This window comes from Mauremys mutica, chromosome 4 (genome assembly GCF_020497125.1).
Source record: "Mauremys mutica isolate MM-2020 ecotype Southern chromosome 4, ASM2049712v1, whole genome shotgun sequence".
NCBI classification, from domain to species: Eukaryota; Metazoa; Chordata; order Testudines; family Geoemydidae; genus Mauremys; species Mauremys mutica.
In genome coordinates, this window is record NC_059075.1 from 63,450,866 (window position 1) to 63,478,823 (window position 27,958).

The 27,958-nt window shown below is 42.9% G+C and overlaps 2 protein-coding genes across 5 annotated transcripts in view; one reads left to right on the plus strand and one right to left on the minus strand.

The window, feature by feature from the left end:
- The window catches only part of ZNF106 (zinc finger protein 106), a 70,576-nt gene extending 70,397 nt beyond the window's left edge, over nucleotides 1–179 (minus strand). The window contains exon 1 of the mRNA XM_045014818.1: nucleotides 76–179. The gene's annotated coding sequence lies outside the window, so the exon portion shown is untranslated. The remainder of the gene's footprint in view (nucleotides 1–75) is intronic.
- A 278-nt stretch (nucleotides 180–457) lies between these two features.
- Nucleotides 458–27,958, plus strand: part of SNAP23 (synaptosome associated protein 23) — a 42,712-nt gene continuing 15,211 nt past the window's right edge. Inside the window, exons 1-5 of one of the 4 annotated variants that reach the window (XM_045013507.1) lie at nucleotides 458–478; nucleotides 20,113–20,222; nucleotides 20,889–20,930; nucleotides 25,411–25,459; nucleotides 26,030–26,147. In XM_045013507.1, the coding sequence (XP_044869442.1) occupies nucleotides 20,166–20,222; nucleotides 20,889–20,930; nucleotides 25,411–25,459; nucleotides 26,030–26,147 (266 nt within the window). In that variant the 5' untranslated portion in view covers nucleotides 458–478; nucleotides 20,113–20,165. Of the gene's footprint in view, nucleotides 479–509; nucleotides 643–773; nucleotides 869–12,560; nucleotides 12,581–20,112; nucleotides 20,223–20,888; nucleotides 20,931–25,410; nucleotides 25,460–26,029; nucleotides 26,148–27,958 lie in introns of those variants that run through there. The other 3 variants (XM_045013504.1, XM_045013508.1, XM_045013509.1) reach the window with 3 other exon arrangements.

Consider the following 27,958-nt stretch of genomic DNA (forward strand, 5'->3'; position numbering starts at 1 on the left):
CCGCCACACTCCCGAGCCACTACCGATCCCAGCCCCAGCGCCGCGAGCCCCTGCCCGCCACAGCCCCCTACTCACAGGCCGCGTCCTCCTGGTTCCACAACAGCGCAGCAGCCCCGCCGCCCATCACGCGGCCCGGCCCGGCCCGAGCAGGCCCCACCACCTACCCGGGGCCCGCCGCGGCTCCCACGGGAAAACGGTGGAAGCGAGTCGCGCTCGCGACCCGAAAGGGACCCGCGGCGCAGGACAAGAGGAGCGTGCGTTCCCGCAGCCAATCAGCGAGCACAGCAAACGCCTTGCATTCTGGGAAATGGTCCTTTCAGCGGCGCGTGGCTCTAGCCAATCGCCGGCTCTCTCCCTGCTCCGCTGGGTGGCGATTCGCGAGACCGGGTGCGGCCGCCATGCTGGGTGTGGCCAACGGGGTGCCTTTCTCTTCGCCATGTTGAAAGCGCCCCTGGCCCCACCCCCGCTGTGTTGTCAGGTGGGCGGCGCTGGCTTCCGGTTCCGGGGGGGTTGGTGGCTCTGCCTGCCGGGCAGGTGTTGCTGGTGCGGGGAGTCTCGGGATGGGGCATTAAAGCGACGGTTCCGCTCGCGGGCTGGACTCGAGCGTGGTGGCGGCGGCGGCTAGAAGCGCGGCGGCTGCAGGTGGGAGGAGCTGGAAATCTCCGGGTGCGGCGCCCCGTCGCTCTGGGGAGCGGGGCGGCTCTAGGTGGGGTGGGAGGAGGGCGGAGTCCGGGTCAGGTGCGCTGGGCTGGGCTGGGCTAGAGAGCGGGCTGGCTCCCCCAGCCATGGGCTGGCTCCCTTTGCCCATGAGTCTGGCCTTCGTGCGGGCTCCAGGCGTGAGGCCGGGACGGGAGCAGGAGACGGGGCGGTGAGTTACAGGGCGTGGATTTCAGAGTCCAGTGATCGGGCCTGGAGGCTCTCCCCACCCTGCGGAGCTGTGACCGTGCTGCCCTCTCCCGGGGAGGCGCCCTCTGTGCTAAAAGGCTTCACCAATTACTAGCCACAAAGGTAGTGGGGAATTGGCAATATCTCCAGTTCGAATCACTGTGGGGACTTAGCTGTGTGTGTTCACTCATGTGCTTATTATCTCCTGATACATGTGTTTAAAATGTGTTTTTATAATGCACTCAGTGAGTGCTGTTTAGCATGTGTAATAGAGGAGTGCTGAGCTCCAGGAAATGATGTTGGGTGGCAGATATGTACCTAGATGGAGAAGAAAATGTAAGTGTTTAAGCATTAGAAATAAGAATGGCCCATACCATAAGAACGGGCATATTGGGTCAGACCAATGGTCCACCTAGCCCAGTATCCTGTCTTCCAACAGTGGCCAATGCCAGGTGCTTCAGAGGGAATGAACAGAACAGGTAATCATCAAGTGATCCATGCCCTGTTGTCCACTCCAAGCTTCTGGTAAACAGAGACTAGGGACATTTAGAGCATGTTATTGTATCCCTGACAATCCTGGCTAACAACTATTGATGGACCTATCCCGCATGAACGTATAGGGTTCTTTTTTTAAACACTGTTATAGTTTTGGCCTTCACGAGATCCCTTGGCAAGAGAGTTCCACAGGTTAACTGTGCATTGTCAGAAGAAGTACTTCCTTTTGTTTGTTTAAAACCTGCTGCCTATTAATTTCATTGGGTGTCCCTTAGTTATTGTGTTATGTGGAGGAGTAAATACATTTCATTATTCCCTTTGTCCACACCAGTCAAGATTTTATAGACCTCTTTCATATCCCCCCAGTCATCTCTTCCAAACAGAAAAGTCCCAGTCTTTTTAATCTTGCCTCATATGGAAGCTGTTCCATCCCTCTAATCATTTTGTTGCCCTTCTCTGTACCTTTTCCAGTTCTAATATACATATTTTTTTGAGATGGGGCGACCAGATCTGCATGTGGTATTTAAGATGTGGGAGTACCATGGATTTATATGGCGGCATTATGGTATTTTCTGTCCTATTTATCCCTTTCTTAATGGTTCTTAACCATTGGCACATCACACTGAAGAATGTTAGCTGCTGTCTTCAAGATGCTTTTAGAAGAGCAATTTGTTTCTGTATCCTTATAGAGCCCCCCATCTCTGCAGAAAGAGTTTGGGAAAGTCTCTAGATTAGGTGATAGCTGAAAGAGATTATTAGGGACATGGAACCCTTATGCTACTCATTGCCTTTGCAGCACATGCAAACCATGCTTATATTGTTTGTTTATCAAACCTTTGTGCAGATCTAGAACATATGATAAATTGCATGAATCTTGTTCCATGTTGGGTTTTAAACATCTAATTTGATAGTCATCCTGGCCTTTATAAGGGAGAGATCCTGTTATCGGCTTTCTGTGTGAACTCACAGTACCTAAGAAATGGTATCAGGTAGTTTAAAAGAAATAAAATTTCTGTTTTTAGTGATTCAGAACGTAAAACTGGTAGGTCCTGCCACCCTGTCAGCAAACTTTCAAGGCAGCAATCCCTAGTAAGCTTAATAGATATTAAACAACTCTTCCCTAGTTCTTATCCAAATGTCTTGGGGTGCTTTATAAACTTTTAGTTATCTGAGCCTTGTAGCATTGTCTGAGAGGTACATAAAGAATACTGGATCACTTCACCCGTCTGCTATAGCCTCATCTGGGATGGAACACAATTACTGTTTAATGGCACACAACAACAATATAGCCAAATGAATACTCTATTAAGTAGAATTTGCAAGTGAAACTTAGGAAGGTATAATGTATTTACAAGGGGCTGGGAAAGTCTAGTACCCCAGGGTTTAACACCCCTTCTGTCATGAAAAGTAACATTGGCTATTTCATGAATCTGAGTGAGCATATTCCCCAATTTTGCAGATTACACATAATATCATGCCTTCAGCAATATAATGCCCACTGATAATCATATTGGGATATTAGTTCAGTATTCATCTGGAAGAAACGTTGCATCTATTCTGCTCCTCACAAAGCTTCAGGGGTTGGAGCAGCTGCTTAGGAAGGCTCTTCAGGGGACAAAGAAGTGGGCCGTCCCCAGTGCTGATGACGGGGCTGTTTGGCTCATCGGAGGCTGGCAAGTGGATTCTGAGAGGCCCAGTGGTGGTGGTCTGGAAATTCATCCCTTTGAGTACCTCACCCTTTTGTAAGCCTAGGCACAGTTATCAAAGGTGCTTTTCAATGCATTTGGGACAGCAACCAACTGTACAGTAATGCCTCAGGTATCAGAGGGGTAGCCGTGTTAGTCTGGATCTGTAAAAAGCAAGAGAGTCCTGTGGCACCTTATAGACTAACAGACGTTTTGGAGCATAAGCTTTTGTGGGTGAATACCCACTTCATCATGCATCTGACAAAGTGGGTATTCACCCACGAAAGCTTATGCTCCAATACGTCTGTTAGTCTATAAGGTGCCACAGGACTCTTTGTCGCTTTGTACAGTAATGTGTTAAATTTGTGTATAATAGATGGTCTTCCAGCCACTCATGGGAGGGCTCTTATACTCCGGTTATGTGCTTTTCCCAGAGGCAAAAAGCTGGCTTTGCTTGGACAAGTATAAAGCTGAACATTCTACAAGAAGAGACAGCTGGAAGAACAGGCACTGGTAATGTCATCTCATCTTTGCAGTGTGTTCAGGAAGTTGATAAGAGAAGCCAGGAAGGGTGCAGAATGGTATCTGTTCTCCCCTCCCCCCAGTTGCTTTGTTCGTTTGGATATGAGACAGACTGGGGGGGGGGGGGGTGTTCTGGTGCTGACACTTCATAGTATCCTGCAGCAGGAATCTGCTGTGCCTATAACATAAATAGGCTTATTCTCCTTTCAGCCAATGAAGGGGTTTAAAAAAGCACATGTTTCTTCCATGCTCTCTTTTATATAAAAGACTTAGTAGGCCTAAGCCAGCTGTTTTTTGTCTTCTAAATCACCTAATTTCAAATTTATGATAGTACTACTTATCACTTTTAATCTTCTAATCGAAACATCAGTATATTAAATCCCTGCATTCCTTTGGAGATGGCCATCATCTCTCTCTTACAGTTGTGAAAACTGAGGCACAGAATAGTTATGACGTTACTGAGGCCACACAGTCACTGTCAGAGCTGAGATTACAGCTCAGGAATCCCACTTTGTTGCTGAAACAATTAGATCATGTTTCTCTCTTACTTCCTGCCTTTGTTTCTTTGGAAATATCTCATACCTGTAGATGCTCCTGTCAGCTGCCGACAGTTCGGTGTTGCCCTGTTTTTAGTCAAGTGTGGTTGTGCATACTCTACTTGTGTTCTTCACTGGTGCTTGCACAGAATTTCACAATAAATCAATGAGCTAGTGAATGAGTTTCTTTTGAGGGAAGTCTTTTTTAAATCTTATTCACTTCTACTGGTAAACACACCAGATTAAACAAAGGATAAGTCAGTTTAGTTATTTGTATAGTCATCTGACAAGGTTTAGTGCAATAATTCAACACAAACACTTTATTCTGCAACACATGATATCCTTAAACCTGTACTCTGGAAAAACTACTCTTTTCTTTCCCTTGCTTAAGGGACAGGGACACATACGCCTATTTACTATTGTTACCATAGTTCGGCAGTTTTGTGCTCCTTAGAATTTTTCTCTGTCTGGACATAAAATTAAAGTCAACTGAATTATCAACAGAATTTCTTGCCTTAAGTAAGTAATATCTGCCATTAGTCTATTGGAAAGATCACATAGAAAATTTTGACTGGATTTATAGACCTTAAGGCCAGAAGGGTCTATTATGATCTGTTCTGACCTTCGGAAGAACATAAGTAGTAGAACTTCACCCAATGATTCTTGAGTCAAATCCATGATGTCAGTTTTAACTAAGCATATTTTTTAGGTATACACTGTCTTTTAATGTAAAGACATCAAGTGATGGAGAACTAAATGCTTAAGAATCTTGTTCTGCTTGTTAATTACCCTCATTGTCTTAAAGTTCTCATTTATTTCTAGTCTGAATTTGTCTAGCTTTAACTTCCAACCTTGGATCTTGTTATGCCTTTGTATACTAAATTTAAAGAGCTCTCTATTGGAAAATCTTCTTCCCATTCAGGTATTTACAAACCATGATCAAGTCTTATCTTTATCTTCTTTTGGATAAACTAAGCTTCTTTAATCTTTTGCTGTACAGCACATTTTCAAGACCTTGAATATTCTTCTGGCTCTCTGCTGAACCCTTTCCAATTTCACATCTTGAAAGCTGGACATGGTATTATCTGTGTTTAGGGCAACAGAGACACCATTGCTGGAATACTATGTCCCTACTTTTACTTGTGATTCCCCTACTTGATGTCCCAGTATTTCTGGTGCACAGGAGCTTTTCACGAATAATAATGGCTCTTTGGTAACTTTTCTAAAATAATTGGGTGATCACTTGCATAATAGAAGTGGGTATTTGTCACAGCCATGACTGGGCATCCGGTTGCACAGTGGAGTCTAAAAAGACCTCAGGACTTCAGACTGACTTACTAATATCAGTACAGATGTCCTTTATAATGGGGGATGTTATAGAAGAAGCAAATTCTGTGAAGCGTTTCCCACTTCATAACCGCATTCTCTGTCTTGTTGGGGTAAAGCTTTAGCCAACTGCTCTTTATCCAAGTGCTGCTTTTGGCAAAACATTGCAGTAGCTGTGTGGTGGTCATGTTTGTTAGATGACGCCCAGCTCTACATTCATGTGGTGCTGGCACTTCAGCCTGGGTTGCTTCATCAGGCCTCCCAGCAGCTTCTTAGAGATGTTGAATAATATGAGGGACAGGACTGACCATTGTGGTACTCTGCAGATGAGGGTTTGGCAGTGGAGGAATGGTTGCCCTCTGGGTCTGCTCTGAGAGGAAGGATATGAACTATATCAGTGTGTTTTTATTCACCCCACCAGCTTCTTGTGGGGGGACAGGCATATTCAGTGATCAAAGGTATCGACTATTGCACTACATCAGACTTTTGTATAGTCCAGTATTTTTCAACTTCTCTGGCTGGTGACTTTTTTTTTAATTCAGACAAAAAAAATTTGTGGACCCCCTATTATAAAAGTAAAAGAAAAAAAAATCAGTAACAATAAGCCTATATAATACAACTATTACTGCATTTGACCTCACAAACACAGAAGATTTTTGGTTCGCTGCCCTGAAATTATTCTGGAAATCTTGTTTTCATTGCTTGAACTGTAATAAAAATTTCAATGCCTCACTGTGATCACCCCAGTCCCCTTTCTGGAGTAGGGGTGGAGGGTCATAACACACCAGCCAAGAAACACAGGTTTAGTCTAAATGCTTTCCATATTATATGGAATGTACCACCCCACCCTTTTTTTTTTTTTTTCCTTTTGTGGAAGGCATGAGGGTACAACATACAAAAGAGGGGAAATCCTAGTAACTTAGTGAATGAGATGCTTTAACAAATGTCATTTTTAGGAGGAAAAAGGAAGTGCTAGACTGGGGACAATTACTGGAAAAAGGCACTGCCTGTATACTTAAAATGAATTGTGTTGTAATTTTTTTTAACCTAGATAATGAGCCAAGTTATGAGAACTTACAAGGTTGAGACATAAAAGATCTGAAAACTTGCACCATGATTTGTTAATAGTGATGGGCTATTTGCTTTGTATTGTTCAGTCTTGATGTTCAGAAATATTTTATTTCCTCGTTATTTCAGAAATCTTTAAATTGAACTAATTTAAATCTGGCTACATGAGGGGAAATTAGAATGATAAAAGGGGGGGAATCAACTTTAACTGGATGTGATGCTTATTAAATGCACATCACTCTTAAATTGTAAATTGTGCAAATAAATGACTTCTATTAAACTTTGCGTTGTGTGGCTAATGCATTTAAAACTAGTTGACCTTCTAACACATTAGGTTGTTAACACGAGAGAACAGATAATGCTAAATGGCCTTGTGGTTCTTGGGACTCTACCTGCAGTCAAAAAATGAGACTGGTTGGATGGTACTAAGCAGATATCTCCAGCAATCCTGTTGGATTAAAGAATAAGATTTATAGCTAGTACAGTGTTTGGTATCTATTAAAGTCACAATGATTTCTGTGAGTGCCAGTAAAGTAGAGGGAATTGGAGAGAACTTTGGAGATGGGATACTAAAAATAGATAGAGAACAGCAAGAGTGCTTCCCAGAGCTGAGATGGGTCCTGCTGATAACTACAGAAGTACACAAACAAGGAAATTGTCTCATGCTTTTAGAATATACAGGATATGTGTACACTGCAATAAAACATCCGTAGCTGGCCCATGTCAGCTGACTTGGGCTCAGGCTGCTGCAGGGCTATAAAATTGCAGTGTAGATGTCTGGGCTTGGGCTGGAGCCTGGCTCTGGAACCCTCACAGGGTGTCTTAATGCAGTGTAGAGAGATCCACGGGGCTCAAAATGAGTATCTGCCAAACATGGAGTGGAGGAAGAACAAAATTGACAGAGAAATAATCTTAGATTTCCTAACAGTAGAGGAATTAAAACTACTTTATTTTTTTATATATAATTTAAAAAAAAAATCTCCATAGTATTGGTTGTGGCCACAGGTGCCTGAGGGGGAGAAGCAGCAGAGGGGAGAGAGCTGGTACAGAGAGCCATTGGGAAAAGCAAAAAGTCAATAATGGGGACTGGCCAGAGCTGGGGAACCCTTGCTGAGTTAGAGGAGAGCTTGTATAGAGGCCCCCAGGAAGGAGGGGAAGAACCAGCTTAGTTAGGAGAAGCTGATTTCAAAACAAGAGGGTTGATGCTCAAGGGTAGATCCCAGAAGCAGGGGTAGGACTTGCAGGCAAGGACACTTGGTGAATGGAACACTATGGGAAGTCCCCTTGCTGCAGGAAGCTGAGCCCAGAACAAGGGGCAAGTCTGGAGGGATGTTCCCTGAGCAGGGGGAGCACTCAGGTCTGGAGGCCTGTCTTGAGTGGAGTACTATGGGGAGTGCTGTGGCAGGAAACCTGACTGAGGGCAATGAGAGAAGACTTGCAGGAGAGGAGTGAGTCTTAGAGCTCTCAGGCAGCCTGGAAAGTGGGGGCCCTGGAAAGGAGTTAAAGGAACGTTGAGGAGTGGGTGACCTGGGAATGGTGACCTTTGAAAGGGTTTGAAGAGCCACCGTGTTGTAATGTTGTTTGTCTTTGGGGATTTGAGAGGGGCTGTTTTTACTAAACCGATATGTGAACTGTGACACTTCATACAAGTATGGGGTTTGAATTTGCACTGAGATATAATATTCCTTTTGTGCGGGTGGATTTTGTGGAGAAACTGAGACAGGCCTGACTGTTGTGCTATGGTCTGCTGCAGGAGGATGCCCCAGGTGGGGCTCATCAGATCAGTGTTGCATAAAGTCTATTTTAAAAGCAAAATATTACCTTAACACCGAAGTAGCCATGTGATTTGCAGAAAGTATAAAAATTAGTGTGCAGTGTTTTCCTCATGCTGCCCTGTCAATGTTCTTCAAATGTAACCAGTGAGATGAGATGAATCTTCATGTTCATTTAGTCTTTTTCTTACAGTGCCAATTATACTTTTTGTTATTTTCCCCAGGAATGACAATCATCAGCACAGCCCACTGAACAGACATTAGATGCTAACAACTTTTGATTACTAATAACCTGGAAGTATGAAGTGGGAAAACTAGAGCTGAAAGGATTCCATAGCCAAATATTGGGTGTGGAGTTTCTTACTGCTGAATCAGTCTGTAAGATTCTTCCAGTTCACAAATTGGAAATCAATTTTTCTCTTTCTCTTCTCGCCAAAAGTACAGTTATTGTACAAGACAAACATATGCAATGTTGGAATCATAAGATGATGCTGGCTTCATCATCATTCTCTATACCTCAGCAGTAACTAGCCTCCTTGGCTGACAGATAACTTCATTTTCTTTTCTCTCACCCATTTTATTGGTTAAACCCAAGAGAAAAGGGGAAACTCTGCCAGGAAAAGCCTTTTATCTGTTTTTGAGGAACAAGCATCAAGGCATAGCTTGTTCTCTGATACTGGTGAGGAAGGAAGAATTTGTGAAGCCGGATTATTAGCTGAGCAATAGCAGAACAGGAGGGAGGGCAAACAGGTTATGGTGGAGGGGGACATTCCTGGGAGGGAGGGGATATTGTGAGAGGCATGTCTGGGGAGAGAAGGGACTTGGCCAGAGGATGAAGGGGACTCATAAGTTGATTGACCTGTCACCCCATCTGAATCTCTGAACTGTGGAAATCCAAAACTGTTGCATGTCAAGCCAACATGAAAGTACAGACCGAACACTGATTCAGAGTGGGTAGTGTACACACAGGTGGTGGTAGAATAATTGTTGACTATAACACCAGTTGTTCTCTCTGAAACAGACAAATGTTTAATCACTGGTTTCATTACATCCTTGAAAGCTGAGGAGAATGATGTCCTTGTTTCAACTACTGCTTTTGTACAAAACGCACAAACCCTTTCACAGAAATGTCTCATCCTGTTCTATATTGGCTAAGTTTTTTGTAAAACTACTGTAGACAGATTCTTAGTTGCCTTAACGTCCACTCCAGACATGATTGAAATGAATAATTGCAGTTCATAAAACAGCCATTTTATTAGGTTTTCTGTAGCCTGGCACTGAATACAAATTCACAAGTGTATATACTGAGGTAGAATATTCCCAAAATGTTGACATTCCTATTCTGACATATACCACAGGTTTTTTAGGTTTTCTAACATGCCCAACAAAACTGGCACAGAAATGAACCTTGAAACTCCAGCAAGTGTTAGGAATTCTTACATGCCATGGCCATACTGGGCAGTGCAACTTGAGTATACTATATTGAGGCAAGGGGTAGGTGTTCTGGGTTGTTGTTTTTTTGTTGTTTTTGGAAAGAGGAGGCATTCTAAGATGTGCTTACTATATTGTTACTGAACAGGTCCAATTTAAATCTTGTTTGAACACACCTACCCTTAGCAACATTTTTCTTAAGTATAGAAATCTATAATTGAGGTTATTTTTAGTTACATAATCTATAATAATTCAGGAGGAATTATACAAACTCCCTGTTGCAGACCACGGCCCGAAATCCACTACAAAATACTTGTAGGTGATCAGAACTGCTTATGTTAGAGGCTCGAGTGATCATTGTTAGATGTATCCTTGGTGTAAATTTAACTGACAAAACTTACAGTTGACACAAAAATTGAAATGGTTGGAAATATTCGGGAGGATAGGACCAAATGGCAGTGCCCAGAGTAGTGGAAGTTGCAGGCAATGAGGGAAGATGTAATTAAAGATCTACACATGGGAGACTAAAGTACCATATTTATTGCAGTCAAGGAAATTTTCTCATCTTTCTTGCCTTAACTGGTTTAAGATTACTTTGTTGTCTCAGCAAACACTGTTTGCTTCAGGGAAGGCTTGGGACAAGAGCTTGAAGGGGAGGTGTCTACAAGATAATGTCTGTTAGAAAGTGAGAATTGTTTCTGAAATGGTTGAACAGTGTTCTCTGTTTAGTTACATGTTTAGAACTTCTTGTTTTTTTGGATCTCTTGACACTAGAATTCAGTCTTTGTACTTTTTTTTTTTTTGTAGGTCATAAAATTTACCATAGCTGCTGGTAATATTACTTTCCATTCATGTTCTGTTTGCTCTGTGGAGAGTTGGATTTTGTTTTTAGGGAGTTACTTGTCAAATATTGACTTTCTTCTAATTTAAACTGCTATATTCAAGTATCTGTGGCTAATATTTTCCAGTGAGGACAGCTGAAATCTCTCCTTATGGAGGAATAAATAGGGTTTTTTGTTAGAAATGCTTTTCTTTGCATAAAAAATGTACAGAGAAGGGCTACTAGGATGATCCAAGGAATAAGAGGAGACTCAGAGCTTGGCTTGTTTAGCTTAACTGAAAGAAAGCTATGGGGAGATATGATTGCTCTCTATAAATACATCAGAGGGATAAATACCAGGGAGGGAGAGGAGTTATTTAAGCACCAGTGTGGACACAAGAACATTGCATATAAACTGACCAACAAGTTTAGGCTTGAATTAGACGAAGGTTTCTAACCATCAAAGGAGTGAAGTTCCAAAACCGCTTTCCAAGGGGAGCTGTTGGGGCACAAAACCTAACTGGCTTCAAGACTGAGCTTGATAAATTTATGATGAGACTGTCTGTCTATAATGGCATGTAGCTGATCTGTGACTGCTAGTAGCAAATATCTCCAGTGGCTGGTGATGGGACACTGGATGGGGAGGGCTCTGAGTTACTATAGAGACTTATTTCCCAGATGTTTGGCTGGTGAGTCTTGTCCATATGCTCAGGGTCTAACTGATCACCATATTTGGGGTTGGGAAGGAATTTTCCCCCAATGAGATTAGCAGAGACCCTGGGAGGTTTTTTTGTCTTCCTCTGCAGCATGGGGCAGGAGTCACTTGAAGGTGTAAACTAATGTAAATGGTGGATTCTTTGTAACTTGAAGTCCTTAAGTCAAGATTTGAGGACTTTAGTAACTCAGCCAGAGGTTAGGGGTCTATTACAGGAGTGGGTGGATGCAGTTCTGTGGCCTGCAATGTGCAGGAGGTCAGATTAGATTATCATGATGGTCCCTTCTGACTTTAGAGTCTGAGTCTAGGCCAGGGCTTGGAGTTCAATCCATAATCCCTTATGTTGAAACTGCATCATACAGTTGGGTATGTTTTTTAGTAGTCTTGGCTGTAAGATACAGGAATTTATTCAGAAATTAAAAGGGTGCTTTCAGGTAGTCTTGGTGTCAGATCTAGGTTTTATTCCTCTTAAAAAAGAGGATTTGCATACCTTACTGCATGTGTTTTTGCAACTTGGTTAATTTAATTAACATTTTAATATGTCCATTCAGTTTTGCAAACAGTGCTGTGCTAAAGTGAAACACACTACTCTAGTTTAACTCACCAAACTGAATGAAACAAATGTTACTCTAGATCAGGGGTCAGCAACCTTTAAGAAGTGATGTGCCGAGTATTCATTTATTCACTTTAAATTAAGGTTTTGCGTGCCAGTAATGCATTTTAACGTTTTTAGAAGGTCTCTTTCTATAAGTCTATAATATATAACTAAACTATTGTTGTATGTAAAGTAAATAAGGTTTTTAAAAATCTTTAAGAAGCTTCATTTAAAATTAAATTAAAATGCAGAGCCCCCTGGACCAGTGGCCAGGACCCAGGCAGTGTGAGTGCCACTGAAAATCAGCTTGTGTGCCGCCTTTGGCACACGTGCCATAGGTTGCCTACCCCTGCTCTAGATACTGAATTACTTCTATTTACAGGATCAAGACCTAGAAGTGCCAGTGTAGCGTCTCTTGAAGTCAATGATGCTTTGCATTGGTGCGGGGGACCATGCTGCTATTTCTGTTTATGGGATCAGGGACAGTGTCTCTAATTTCCCTTATAGTTTTTCAAGACACAAATGCCTAGGGACTGCCATCTAGATTTGGGATTCAAAATCTTCTGCAAAATCTGCTTTATTCTGTTCTTTCAACTTCTTATTGAACTAGGAAATAGATGTGGGGAAAAAGCACATCCACCTTCTTCACAAGGCTCCAGAAGTTCTGAAAAATCGGCATGCTTGGAATCTAGGGGCATATTGGTGCTGAATCTAGCCTATAGAAAAAGAGGTATTCCAGTTCTAATAACTGAAATCACAAATATTTTTGCAGAGTGACTTGTCTTTACTCAAAGCAATATACTTTTGTTCCAAATGTGAAATGTTAAATTTTATTTTTGAAAAATGTGTGAAAGCCAAACTTTTTTTTTTCCTTCATCACTGCTTAGATGTCCACTTTTTTTAAAGCAAACTGTAGCTAATAAAAAGCTCAGGCCAGATACAGCATCTAGCTTTCAGTGAGGTCTTGCTTTTACCAAGGGTTGTCTGAGGCCTAGAAGCTGTGACTTACCTAAGTTCTGTTTTTAGCTGACTTATAGACCTTAAGATCTTCTTGGCTCCTTGTGCTTTGGCTAACAGCCATATGACCTCTGAACAGCTACATGGAAATATGGTGCTATATATTAACTCCTGTCATTTTGCTGGTGAAATTCACCTATTTCACAAATATGAAACTAGTACTACAGTAGAACCTCAAAGATACAAACACCAGAGTTATGGACTGACTGGTCAACCCGACACCATGTGGAACCAGAAGTAAGCAATCAGGCAGCAGTGGAGACCAAAAAAAAAACAAAATACTGTACTGTGCCTGTATTGCATCTTAAAAGTAGGCACATCGGGGCTGCCTGTCCTCACCCCACCGCCTACTTGCTATGTGGGAGGCAGCCACTTACAGGTAGGAGGTGAAGTTGCTGAGTTTCACAGGCCTGGCTGTGCTGGGATCTGCAGCTTTCCTGTAAGCTACAAGTGCAGTTTCTTTCCGGCCTCCTCCAGAAAAGAAACTTCCTGAGTTCCTACTGAAACCTGGCCTGGAGTGTTTGGTGCTGGAGCCCAGGCTCCTGCCTGCAAGCTGCACTCTGGAGGAGCAGCTCAGTTTTAAAGGGCCACAGCCTGCACCATGTATCCACTGACACTGCGGTGTCCCAGCGTGTCTCATCATCACCCTTGCAGCCAGGGACTAGAACCAGCTGCCTGTGCACACCCCCATTTGCTGGGCAGCCACTTACAGGTAGGAGGTGAAGATGCTGAAGTTCGTGGGCACAGCTGTGAGCACACACTCCAAGCAGTCCGCCCTGAGGAGCATCCCATAACATCTTGTTCAGAGTTACGAAAGTTTTAGAGTTACGAATAACCTGCATTCCCGAGGTGTCCGTAACTCTGCGGTTCTACTGAATGCCAAAAACAACTATTGAATAAAACTTGTGATCAAAATTGGAACCTTCATACTGTAAATAGAACTTGTTTTTCCCTGGCATCCCCAAACTTTGGCCGAGGGGGAAGTTGTGGCCATTATGATTTGCAGGCTATGTGGTTGTGGTGTCTCCTATCAATTTGGCACTGACCCTTTACAAGGGGGCCCTTTTCTTTGCAGGGTAGCAGTAAAGTTGATACCAAGACCTGATGTTACTCTTTCAATTGATGCCATTGCTAATATTTAAAGCAGTGTCCTGCAACTCCCCGCCCTCTAGCTACATCTAGGCTGCACCTCACTGGTGGCAGTGGGTATATGTAGCTACACACAGTAGTCAAAAGCAAGCTGCATGCACACACCGTGGTGTGTAGCTACACACATCAGTGAAAGGCTTCAGCAGAGGGAGGCATCAGGGAAAGGTTCTAGCACAGGGGAGGGCAAACTACAGCTTGCAGGCTGGATCCAGCTCATCAGGGCTTTCAATCCGGACTGCGGGATTGGCAGCCCCGTGGTGCAGCAGGGCTAAGGCAGGCTCCCTGCCTGCCCCTGTGCCGCTCCCGGGAGTGGCTGACACCATGTACCCGGGGGGGGGGCAGCAGAGGGCTCCATGAGCTGCCCTCGCCTGCAGGCACTGCCTGCCCCTCCCACAGCTCCCATTAGCTGGGAACAGGGAACCGCAGCCAATGGGAGCTTCCAGGGTGATACCCACAGGTGAGGGTAGTGTGTGGCAGAGCTGCCTGCCCCACCCCACCCGCAGGCGCCACTGCTGGACATGCTGGCCACTTCCAGGAGCGGCGCAGAGCCAGGGCAGGCAGGGAGCCTACCTTAGCCCTTACTGCATGCTGCTGCCACCCCGGAGCCACTTGCGGTAAGCAGCACTGGGCCGGGGCCCGCACCCTGAACCCCCCTGCTCCCCTCCCTTGAGCCCCTCTCCCCAGCCTTGAGCCCCTGGCCACACCTCTCCTGCACCCCAACCCCCTGCCCAAGCCCAACATTCATGGCCCTGCATACAATTTCCCCACCCAGATGTGGCCCCTGAGCCAAAAGTTTGCCCACCTCTGTTCTAGTAGCTCCCTATGGCTAGGAAACACTTTGACAGCAGGGAGCTGTCAGAGCCTTTGCTTGCTGCCTCCCCCTGCAGGAGCCTTTCCCTGTAGAGGGGAAAGGCTCCAGCAGCAGGGCACTACATTGCTAAAAATAGCAGTGTAGACTGGGAGGCACTGCTTGGATGTGTTGAGAGCCATGTAGGGTACATAGGCCCTGGGTTCAGGCATGTCTTATTCACCTAAGCAGTGCTTCACTGTCTACACTATTTATACCTATGCTGGGGGCATGCAGTAGATGCACTCTGCTTGATGCCATAAGGTGTGTGCAGTGTAGAGGTACCCTTAGTGAAGACTTCAACAGTTACAGGATAAATAGATCAATTAGGACTGATACTGGTAAGTAAAAAGCTTTACTACTTACCTTTTATGATGGATTTAAATGAATTCCTAGGAAAATATTACTTTGTGCTTAACTGTGTACACCTGATCTGCTGATGGGTGTAGGGAAACTTGCCTGGTTTCATAAGGATTAATCATTCCAATTTTCAGAGTAAGTGTTCTGAGAAACAGTGGGTTTGGGTTGGCGGTGAGATACTGTGCAACAAAGGGATGTTTATGTAGTTTGTTTCTGCTTCCCTTTTTTTTAAATGATTATGTTGTGGGGGGGAACTGTAAGATAAGCAGCTCAGAAAATAGATGAATATTGGGCATCAGCATTGCAAGATCAGTTAACTGCTTGGCTAACCAAACAAATTAAGTAAACTGGCATGAACTGTCTGCTTTCATTGTCATGTGTCCCTGAAGAGGTGAACTGTAAACTCTGAGCACCTACAAGGCTGGAGCTCTGGGAAAGCATGTGCTTAGGCTGCTGGGGACTCTGGGTTAGCATTGGTCCGGGGGGAGGGAGGGAGGGCGGGCGAGGGGAGGGTCTAAGTCAGGTGGGTCAGTAGAACCATTTCTGTAAAGGGAGAACAGACAGAACCTGTGACCAGAAGTTTGCCAGAGATGCAAAGGAAAGAGACTATGCTACAGCCTACGCTCAGACCAACAGAAGCTTAAGAGCACACAGGCCCAGTGTGGTAGGACACAAACACAGCAGCCTGATGGGCTGTAGCAGAGGGAACCTTACTAGGGCTGTGTAACAGAAGTTAAGTAAAAGCAAATTCTAACCTATAAGTTAATGTTCTGTTAATGCATTTGTTTGTCCCTTATTCTGAGAGAGCCAAACTTCCCCCTGGGAGTGGTGATCTAGCTTGTGCTAATCGTGATATGTGGTCCTTACACAATAAGGAAAGTACCAGCTACATATTGCCGGCCCTGACGAGATTTGTGGTTGACAAAATGAGCACTGGACACTTTAAATCAGTTGAGATTCTGTATAGTCTCCTATTTCTAATTCTTTTATTTTTGGGGGTGGGGGGGAGTGATTGGGAGTAGAAACATGAATTCCACGAAATGTCATGTATGATGAGGAAACTCTTCCTGTATGGCTTTCTGGGTAATACCCTTTCTCTTCTGTTCCAGTATCTGTCAAAACTGTATTCTCTCCAACGTTACTGTTGGGACATAGTTTTATTCCCCGAATTTGTCAGGGATGATCTTGTACACGAAGTAAAATGATGATAGCTTTGAAGAGATGATGAAAATTATCTAAACTGATTGAATTCATAGACTAGCTTCTTGTGAAGCTTCCCTTAAAATGTACTTCGTTATACGGCTATCCAAGGAACTAACATTTGTGTACTCCTGTTCTAGTTCACTATAATGGTAGTGTTTAGGAACTAGCACATGGCTAGGTTGGCTTCAAGAGGAAAAAGGGGGAAAATCCCTTTCAGCCTTAGAAAAACAAAGTTGTAAAGATCCTTAATTTTGTTTACTGTTTCATTTAGCTTTGACTGGAAAGGACTTGCAGCCAGCAGAACCACTTCCCCTCATAAAGTAATACATGCCTTTTTGGGGTTCTCTCTTGCAGTAAAAATAACATGCCTGGAGTTGTGTGGGTGAAAATTGAAGTGAAAATGAGGCATTGTTACCTTGTGACTTTCTTATGCTTTAAGTGAAACTCCAATGTCTGTGCACTGTAGAAGACTTCTTAACAAAAAAGTCCATTAGTCATAATGTGAAAAAATTGCTATATGGGATTAGTTTTTCTTCTGCTAAAACAATTTTGCTAGCCCTTTGGGAATTCTCTCTGAACAGTTTCATGAGATGATATTCAACATAAGAACACCTCAAATTCTAAGGAATCCTGGAAGCAACTTGGCTGGTAAGGGTATAAAAGCTGAGTGAATAATTTTGATTTTTCAGTTAAGGAACCGAACCAAAAAATCCCCTGGCGAAAAAAGTCAGTTTGAACTAAAACTGACTCTTCAGTTTTTCTTGCCAAAAAGGAAAAGACACTCCTCTTTTTCCCCCGCCTGCCTCAATTTTGGGTAAAACAAAAACGTCTTGATTAATTGAAACTTTGTTCCATTTTTTGTTGGAGTAGTTTTCAAGTGTTCACATTTTTTGTTTTGAAATTATTTTTCTAAATAAAACACCATTTCAAAGTGAAATGCTGAAACGCTTTGTTTCAAAATGGTTGAAATAGAATGTGTTTAATTTTTTTCAAATTTGTTTTGCGAAAACTTAACAGAATTCGACCCAAATTTGTGTATAGTTGTGGTGCCTTGAAAAAAAAAGTATAGCAAATTTACTATTGCTGGAAAAGAAAATTTTCCCTAGTTTTAGTACCATGTCTAATTCTTTTTCAGAGGTCATGGCTGTCTCCCCTACAGAGTAGAAAAACAGTGTCTTCTGCAGATGACTTCAAATTGGGTGTTCTTGGTTTCAAATTTATGCTGGCTCAGTTTTTTAAATTTTGTTCTTACTGTGGAATAATTGTTAGTCATTCCCCCTTCCCTGCACCTAGTGCACATACGTGCATTTTTGCATTCTGTCTAAAACTCCGCATGTAGATACTGTAGGTTAATATTGAGGAACTTGGTGCTTCAGTGTCAAGGCAGTGCTGAGGAAAGCTGTAAACAAAGTCATTTCTCAATTGTTCTGGCTGAAAGAGGAAATGAAGATTGTCAAAAAGGTGCTAGAAGGCTGATGGTTTCAAACCATTGTCTAGTATCCAATGTTTTTCTTGGCTTTTTTCTGGTATTGATACATTATGACTATTTCACACACTTACAAACTGAAACCAGTTTCTTAAGCATGATAAATAGAGAAGTGGATGGAGAGGAATCACTCAGGTTGCTAGTCAGACTAGAACCTTCAATGAAGTTCTGACTGGGGGTTGCCGCATCTTTAAACCCATATAATGGATTGTTTTTCGATCTCCAAATGGTATTGTCTTGTATCACGTATTGCAACACCAAGGCACAAAAGCATAAGATTAGGATGATGCAGCAACCTCAACTCAAGCCTTATTTAATTTTGTGGATCTATGGATCAACTTTAAATTTACCCTTAACCTTTTATATTATATGTGTCCTTAAAGAGCCATTTTATTTGATATATTGAAGTGCTAAGGTTATTGTGCCCACTCTTCCTTCCCTTCTCTCCTCTTTCTTAACCTGTTGCTTTGTGATCTGTCAATCATATATAGAAGACCTCTCTTTAGGCTGGAGTTAAAAGTGCATTAGTGGCAGTATGATCAGGTTCTTAAAAATGGAGTGCCTTGGATTTATTAAAAACACTGACTTTTTCTCCACATAGACAAGCTTCATTGAGTTTAGATGCTGAGGGCTTTGTGGTGGGGGAGGTGGTACCAGAATCTGTTCGTAAACAAAGCTTTCCAAATGCTCAAGATCCTTCTTAACATTAGGCAATTAATGTTCTTCATAAAGTAAATCTAATTCATGCCAACTGTGGAGAATATTGCTCATTGTAGTACATTTAGTTCACAAGCAGAAATCTCGGAAGATATTCACAGTAATTAACATTGGCCATTACCCAACAGCAGTGGTTCTCTGCCAGTGGTATGCATACCTCTGGGGGTATGCAGAGGTCTTCTGGGGGTACATCAACTCATCTAGATATTTGCCTAATTTTACAACATGCTACATAAAAAGCACTAGTGAAGTCAGTACAAACTAAAATTTCGTACTGAGAATGACTTGTTTATACTGCTCTATATACTATATACTGAAATGTAAATATAAAATTTATATTCCAATTGATTTATAATTATATGGCAAAAATGAGAAAGTAAGCAATTTTTCAGTCAGTGTGATATTTCTGTATAATGAAATTGGGGGTTGGGGTGCAAGAGGGGGTAAGGGCTCTGGCTGGGGGTGCGGGCTCTGTGGTGGGGCCAGAAATGAAGAGTTGAGTGTGTGGGAGGGGGGTCTGGGCTGGAGTGCAGGGGGGATGAGAGCTCCAGCTGGGAGTGTGGGCTCGGGGGTGGGGCTGGGGATGAGGGTTTGGGATGTAGGAGAATGCTCCAGGCTGGGACCAAGGGGTTCAGAGGGAAGGAGTGGGGGATCAGGGCTGGGGCAGGGATATGTGGGGGGGCAGGGGGCAGTGTCTGGGTAGTGCTTACCTCAAGCAGCTCCCTGAAGCAGCGGCATGTCACCTCTCCGGCTCCTACGCAGAGGCACAGCCAGGCAGCTCCACACGCCGCCCCGTCCGCAGGCGGCACCCCTGCAGCTCCCATTGGCTATGGTTCCTGGCCAATGGGAGCTGCAGGGGCAGAGTGCAGAGCCCTGTGGTTGCCCTACGTGTAGCGTAGAATAGAATCAGTACATATTTGGATGCTGTGTATATAACTAAACATTATTTTCAAGTACATTACACACTTCATGCTGAAAAGTGATACCTGCAATTTATATTTTCAGACTATTGCGTACAATGGTTAGCGTTTTCCCTGACTCCAAAATCATGAGTCTGATTTCTGTTCTTGTTTGTGAGGTTTTTTACTTTAAGACTTTCTGGTCTAGGAAGAATTCAGGAAATGACCAGTAGCTAGAATTTCCCAATGAAATGTAAATATCCTTTCTAGGACAGGGATTTAATAATAGCAGAAAGAAAACCAACATTAAAATACTTTATTTGCTGGTTAGTTCATGAGGTTTTTTTCACTCCTACCTCAGTTTTGTAACACACAGGTGAATAGCTCTGTTAAATAACCACTAGTACTATACAAGCATTGTACTGTGCAGAAGGAAGTAGGCATGCTTTTATACTCTGAGTTCAGTGTGTTGCCTTCCAATCAGCTTTTCAGTTGAAAAGTGTCATTTGCAGCAGCCTTTACAGACTAATGCACACCGTCTCCAGAACTTATTATGCGTTAATGTTCTGTTTTGATTTTTACAGGAGACTAGACCTTACTTCCTTTTGATCAACTCTTTCTAAAGCAACATCTCATCATGGCTGAAATGTCACCAGAAGAAATTCAATTGAGGGCTCACCAAGTCACTGATGAGGTAAACTTTTTTCCCCAGGGCTCATTCAGGATCCTAATATACAATTATCCTAACCTGTGCAGAATAGGAAGGTAGGGGGAGCCTAGGAAGAAGACTGCCAAGGCAAAGTTGAATATCCTGAACTTCTCTATCTTCACCTGGTTTTCACCTTGTAGCTGCTGGGGCCAAGTTGTTTTTTTAAATAGGAGCTTGAAATTTCACTCCTAAAGTGGCACCTGCCAGATTTTAAAAGTGCTGAGCACCTAAAACTCCCATTGCAACCAATGAAATCTGTGGGGTGCTCACCCTCTTAAAACCAGGCAGGTGCTTAAACACACATTTTAGGATCCTGAAGTTATGCTCCTATTTTTTCTGATCTTTGCCTAGCTATAGTAATTGTCCCTGAGATATATCAGAGCAGTTTTTTCTAGTATCTGAGGAGCACTTGAAGTATCAACTTTATTTTGTTGACCTTAGTGTGTACTGAGAAATATGAATAATGGCAAATGGAAAAGAATCCTAGATCATTGTAGCTCTGATATATAGATGTGGATAGTTGCTTATCCCTTATTTCCAGGTTACTAAAGCTTTGTGCACTAGCTATTTTATTATATTGAACTTTTAGTGTTTGAGGGTCTTATTGATTCTCTTACATGTGCTTCACTATGTTAAATCTTCTCTTTCTAGTCTTTGGAAAGCACAAGGAGGATTCTTGGTCTGGCTGTTGAGGTAAGGGAGCACTTACTAAATCTTTGGAAATGCACCAACCTGGTGAAGCAGTGATATCAAACAATTTCAGAGTAAATTGACTATACAGGGGAGACAGTGAAACTGACTATACTTTGTCAAATGTACAAAGTAAACTGGAAAAAAAAAATAGAAATTTCTCTGATCTTTCAGATATAGGAATAGAGGCCTGGTCTACACTACGCGTTTAAACTGGTTTTAGGAGCGTTAAACCGATTTAACGCCACACCCGTCCACACTGAGAGGCCCTTTATATCGATATAAAGGGCTCTTTAAACCGGTTTCTGTACTCCTCCCTAACGAGAGGAGTAGCGCTAATATCGGAATTACCATATCGGATTAGGGTTAGTGTGGCCGCAGATCGACGGTATTGGCCTCCGGGTGGTATCCCACAGTGCACCACTGACCGCTCTGGACAGCAATCTGAACTCTGATGCAGTGGCCAGGTAGACAGGAAAAGCCCCGCGAACTTTTGAATATTTCCTGTTTGCCCAGCGTGGAGCTCCGATCAGCATGTGTGGCGATGCAGTTAAAAATCAAAATAAAGAAAGAGTTCCAGCATGGACCATGCGGATGTGATTGCTGTAAGGGCAGGCAAATCTGTTCTATCAGCGCTCCGTTACAGAAGACGAAATTCAAAATCATTTTTAAAAAATCTCCAGACAGACGCCATAGCAGGGACTCAGCGCACTGCTGCGTGACAAGTGTAACGGAAAGCCAAAGAATCAAATGGACGCTCATAGACTGGAGGACTCAAGCTATCCCACAGTTCCTGCAGTCTCCGAAAAGCATTTGCATTCTTGGCTGAGCTCTAAATGCTTCTAGGGTCAAACACAGTGTCCGCGGTGGGTCAGGGCATAGCTCGGCAATTTACGCACCCCCCCCCCCACCCCCAGAAGTGAAAGGGAAAACAATCCTCTCTTGACTCTTTTACATATCACTCTATCTTTACTGAATGCTGCAGATAGACACGATGCTGCAGCACTCAACACCAACATCCTTGCTCCCCTCCTGCCATGGGTGGCTGATTGTACAATATGGCTGATATCCATCGTCATCATCAGCCTATTGACACATGGGGCAGTGCAAAAGGACTGGTAACCATGCCGACTAGCATCCATTAGGTCGATCAAGGGCACTTGGCCCTAATTTTTCCTGGTAGATGGTGCAGTATGGCTGGTAACCGTCCTCATCATAGCAACAGGGGGCTGAGCTCCATCAGCCCCCACCCTTCATGTGTAAAGAAAAGATTCAATTGCCCCGGACTAGCAGCGGGATGCTGGGCTCCTCTCCACCACACTGCTTAATGTCCTGTCTGGACTATCATAGCAGCTGGAGGCTGCCTTCCACTCATTTCTCACTAACAAGTCAGTGTGTCTTATTCCTGCATTCTTTATTACTTCATCACATAAGTGGGGGGACAATGCTACGGTAGCCCAGAAAGGTTGGGGGAAGAATGGAATCAACAGGTGGGGTTGTTGCAGGAGCACCCCCTGTGAATAGCATGCAGCTCATAATTTCTGCGGGATCTGACACACAGCAGCTGTGCTCTCTGGTTCTATGATACAGTGGTTCTCTAGTACACTTGCCCATATTCTAGGCAGGACTGATTCTATTTTTAGATACCAAAAAGGAGGGATTGACTCAGGGAGTCATTCCCAATTTTGGCTTTTGCGCCCCCGGCTGATCTCAGCCAGGGGCACTTATGACAGCAGCAAATGGTGCAGTGCAAAAGGACTGGTAACCATGATCATCTTATTATCAATTTATGGTATGGTAGATGGTACAGTATGGCTGGTAACCATCTCTGCTGTCATGCAAAAGCAAAAGCATGCTGCTGTGTAGCGCTGCTGAATCGCCTCTGTCAGCGGCATCTAGTACACATACAGTGACAGTCACAAAAGGCAAAACAGGCTCCATGATTGCCATGCTATGGCATCTGCCAGGGCAATCCAGGGAAAAAAGGCGCGAAATGCTTGTCTGCCGTTGCTTTCCCAGAGGAAGGAGTGACTGACGACATTTACCCAGAACCACCCGCAACAATGATTTTTGCCCCATCAGGCACTGGGATCTCAACCTGGAAATTCCAAGGGGCGGGGGGAGGCTGCGGGAACTATGGGATAGCTACGGAATAGCTACCCACAGTGCAACGCTCCAGAAATCGACGCTAGCCTCGGACCGTGGACGCACACCACCGATTTAATGTGTTTAGTGTGGCTGCGCGCACTCGATTTTATACAATCTGTTTTGCTAAACCGGTTTATTTAAATTCGGAATAATCCCGTAGTGTAGACGTACCCTTTGTAACAATAGTAATTGAAAAAGAAGTTCGGATTTTTTTTTATTTTTTTTGATGCTGTAATAATAACTGGAAACACTAGAACTGTCTACTGGCAGAATATAAGGTGAAATGGCAGACAAATGTACCTTGAGAGATGGGGGAGACTAGGGCTTTAAAAAATAACCCAGTTAAAGGGATACAGAATATGCAGACAAATTATTGGTTATCTAAAGAGAGACTCTTCCACTTCTGACAGCCACAGTTGTGTAGATGGCTTTCCAGATTGCAGCTGAATCTCCTGCACTTCCATGTTGTCTGACAGGTCAGAAATTGTTGGTGTCTTGTGACCAGTGTTAAAAGGTAAAGTAACTTTTGGGATGCAAGACAACATAGAAGCAACACAAAGTGGAATTGGATAACATATCACAGTCTCTCTTAAAATCTGGCAATCCATAGTAATTCCATCTGAAGCCACAAGGAAACTGAACATCCATTCCCAAAGTTGAAACTTGTATCCAGCCATGACTGCTTAGTAACCAGCAACCAACCACAGTACCTGAGGAGTAGGGTGTGTGAGATCTATATCTATATCATCTGTTTCCTTTCCATGCCCAAAGGGAAGGTCTGACCTGCCTTGGGACTTCTCATTCTCATTGACTGCTGTCAGTGAGCCAGGAGTTGGATGGGGATTGGCATTACCAGCAAACTGAGACATCCTTGGCAAAGGCTGTCATGGGAGGCATCTTGTGTGCATTCTTTTTGGATTCATAGTGTGTTTTTAAAAAAATAAATAAAAAAAAATCCCTTCTGAGAAATGCGCCAAGACTTAATAACACTGAAGATTTGAGCTTTTACTTGCTCTTAGAGTTAAGGACAGCTGAAGATGGCAAAGATGCATCCTCAAAATGAAGATTTGATTGAGGCTGTGCTTGACTGCCTGGTGCTGTGGCACATACTATTTTAGGAACGGAGAGAGATCCTGGCACTAATGGGGTACCACATCAGCTAATTCTAATTTAACAAAGCTCTTCAATACTGGTGTGTCTGGTAATAACATACTTAATACTGGTTTCTTCAGTACTTGAGAAATTGCAAGCGCCTTTAAACTCCCCACACTTTAAGATCCTGAAACAAAATCTGCGTTGGAGCAGAAAGTTCTACCCTTGTAGGCTCAATAGTTGGACCCAGGAATCTCTGTACTGATGTGGCCTCATTGCCCATTTGAAAACTTGAGCACTTCAGCCCTCACTAAGCTTTTGGAATGATTTTCCCCAGTGCTAGAGTTGCTGTTGACTTTCGTTGGCCTAAAATTGAACGTAGGCTACTTTGTTCCTTCAAAAGGCAAGTGGCTGATCTGGTGTAGGGTCTAGAGACTGGGCTCATAAGGCTTCCTCCAGGAGGAAGTCAAACCACTTTCCCTGCCTACTCTGGCCATCCTATGTGAAGGTCTTACCCAGTGGGCAGTGACTTAGGTGGTGAGATTGGGAATTGATTTCTCATTGATTTGTCCATGCCAAGTTTGATCTGTGTTTGAATATCTGAGTACAGCAAATCATTTGAAATACCTTTCCCTGTTTAAATAACTCAAAAGGGATTCCTACCAACTTTTAATTGCTTCTGAACTGCGACTAAGCAAAATTGTCAGTCCAGAAAACTCTCAGAACACTAAGTTTTTTAAAAAGAATATTAATAGAAGTGCCATTTCAACCAGAACTGTGGTATTGTCACTATGTAGTAACTTTTTTTTTTACACTATCCTATCACATGTGAAACTAAGGGCTGGTCTAAGCTACCACTTAAGTTGCTGTAACTTACATTGCTCAGGGGTGTGAAAATGACATTCCCCCAAGTGATGTAACTTACATCGACTTAAAACAGTGTCACACCGGTGCTATGTCCGTGGGAGACGCTCTCCCACCGACATAGCTTCCGCCTCTCAGGGAGGTGGAGTAATTATGCCAATGGGAGTGTGCTCTCCCATCGACATAGCACGTCTGGTGAAGACGCGCTACAGTGCAGTAGTGTAGACTTGCCCTTAGTGATGGTCCACAATGCAAGCTTCCTTTATTCCAATATCGTAGTTCAGAGCAGGTGTTATTCTAGCTAGCACCAGAGCCCTTGACTGTGTGCTGGTGTACTGAAAACAGTGTTATTTCTGCAAACCTCCTTTTCTCTTTACAGTCCCAGGATGCGGGAATCAAGACAGTCACCATGCTGGATGAACAAGGAGGTGAATTCTACCTGTGTGGAAAGCAGAGTTGTGAATATAAAGTCTTAATGGTCTGCAGTAATATCTGTACTTATGTTTGGTGTCCTAATTTATTAGGTTTTGGCCTCAGTAACTCATTTTGGTATAGAAATGAGGTTGCTTCACTAGTCAGATGTCCCTGTGTTTGTGCAATTATAGTATTTAAGATTTAGCTCTGGTTCATGTCACCAGAGTTTGCAGGCTGTGCAATTAACTGTGCTATCGAGCCTCCCGCCCTATCCCCCTGACAAAATAATGTTTCTTTACTTTAAAAGCAGCTAGTAACATCTAAACATCCAGACAACATAACTATTACACTATGAGGGGAAAAAAAGCTTTTAATTTAGGATTGCTGGAAACGTATAATCAAAAATTCTATTGCAGCATATGCCATTGTTTGCTTTTGCTACAAAAAGTTCCTTTAGGGGACAAGTGGCTTCAGTATACAGATCTAATTTATAACTTAGATGTTAACATTTCAGATAAAAGCTTCCCCTCTAAGGTCTAATATCTCAAACTTTTTTTTGTATGTTTTGTAACTACTTTTTTTAGAACAACTAACCCGTATAGAAGAAGGCATGGACCAAATAAACAAAGACATGAGAGAAGCTGAAAAGACCTTGACAGAGCTCAACAAGTGTTGTGGCCTCTGTGTCTGTCCTTGCAACAGGTCAGTTAACAAATCCAGACTCAGGTCTGAATTTCTGGGATCCCACAAAAAGAGCACCTCTGAATGTTCCCCAATAGGGTGAAATAACTAAAGAAAATCTTGCTACTTGCTGTTGGAGTAAAAACTACACTGATAATAGTCAACTTGCCCTAAGTGCTTTTTAGGGAAATTGATAACTGCAGCTTGCTGAAGAGTGTACCATTTGATAGGGCTTAGTAGCTAAAACACACTCACAGTAACCACCTTTTAGATTTGTAAATAATGGGATCCCAACCTGAAGCTTATACACAGTAAAGCAATATTAGTGTTTAAAAAAACTTCAGTTTTCAACTTTTTCTTCTCCCTCTTTATAATAAAGATCAATTGGAATCTGAAATTTTCTTCCCAAATGTATTTCTCTATTGCTGGGACACTGGCTTATTAAGACTGGTAATATGTGCTGGGCTACTCTGTTATTTTTCTTGGCATGGGGTGAGAGGAAGGTGAACATATTATGGCATTTATTTTTAGAGAGGACAAATAAGATCTAGTATTGAGTAGAACTTACGGATTAGTATATGTGGGGGTCAGAGTGGGAAAAGAAAAACCAGAATAGGTCTTGGTCTTACCAGCTTTAAAAATCTCACATTACTTATTACATTCTGTTTTTATTTATTTATTTTTTGCAAGCTTTTGTCATAGTTCCTAATTGTAATGTGTCACCACTGGCCTCTCAGAAAATGTCAATTAAAAGGCTTTTAGAGCCTGCTGGATGGCATTTCTGGTGTAGTTTCAAACATTTGTAGCAAAAAGACAGGTAAAGCAGACCGAGCAGAGAGGGATGCTTTGTACTCTCTAGGCAGTTTTACTATTGAGATCTACCACTAGTTGTCGTATCTAAGCTGCTCTAAACTATTAAATGAATTTGTGGGAATCTTACAAAGAAAATGGCTAAACAGGCCTCTCTCCCTTAGGGTGGTAGGAGAAGGAAAGGGGATTCACTGTATGTATACTTGCCAAAGTGAATTGTGTTTGCGAATTTTTATTGTGGGTCCAATCAGTGGGCCAAAGAGAGCCTGGATCTCTTCAATGATTGAAGTGGAAGTGAGGTAGTTAAACTGTACATTCAAGTCCCTTACATGAGGGTCTCATTCAGAACAACATAATGCTATGTGATCATCCTGAATTAAAATGAGCATGAGGTTTTCAGGACTAAAGGTTCAGACTTTTGTTACAACAGTTTGATAAGTAAATAGCTCTGATCTGGCCTGTAGCTCAACACAAAGTTGTTGTACCAGTGTGCGATTTCATTCTTAACATAACTTGCATCTTGTCAGTATCTCAGATTACAATCCTGTCCAGGTTTCTGAATTTGTCACATTGGCCACTTCCAATAAGTGATTCACCTTGGGCAAAAAACCTGATATCTAGTGCCATTGAATCTGAGCAGATCATCTATCAAGACTACACTCTGTATTTGTGATGGAGTTTGTGGCACTTCCAATATGTTAATTCCTGTAGGTGACTTTCACAGTGAGGTGCCTTGGGAAGTTTTGGAGTGTGCGGAGGTCAAGAGCAGGAGAAACTGTACTGAGTGGATCTGAAAAATGCTGACAGTCCTCTCACCCCATTGTCCCACTTATGAGTGGTATAGTGGTATCTTACATAAATGTTGAGCACTAGGATAGCTAGTCTTCCACACACAGGCTGAATTTAAACACCAGAGTGCACACAAGTAAACATTTCTTTTCTTCCCCTACTTTATTCAGATTACTTAAAGCTACTTTGTTTTGAAAGCAAAGGACTTCAGCTGAAAAAAAAACTCACTAACC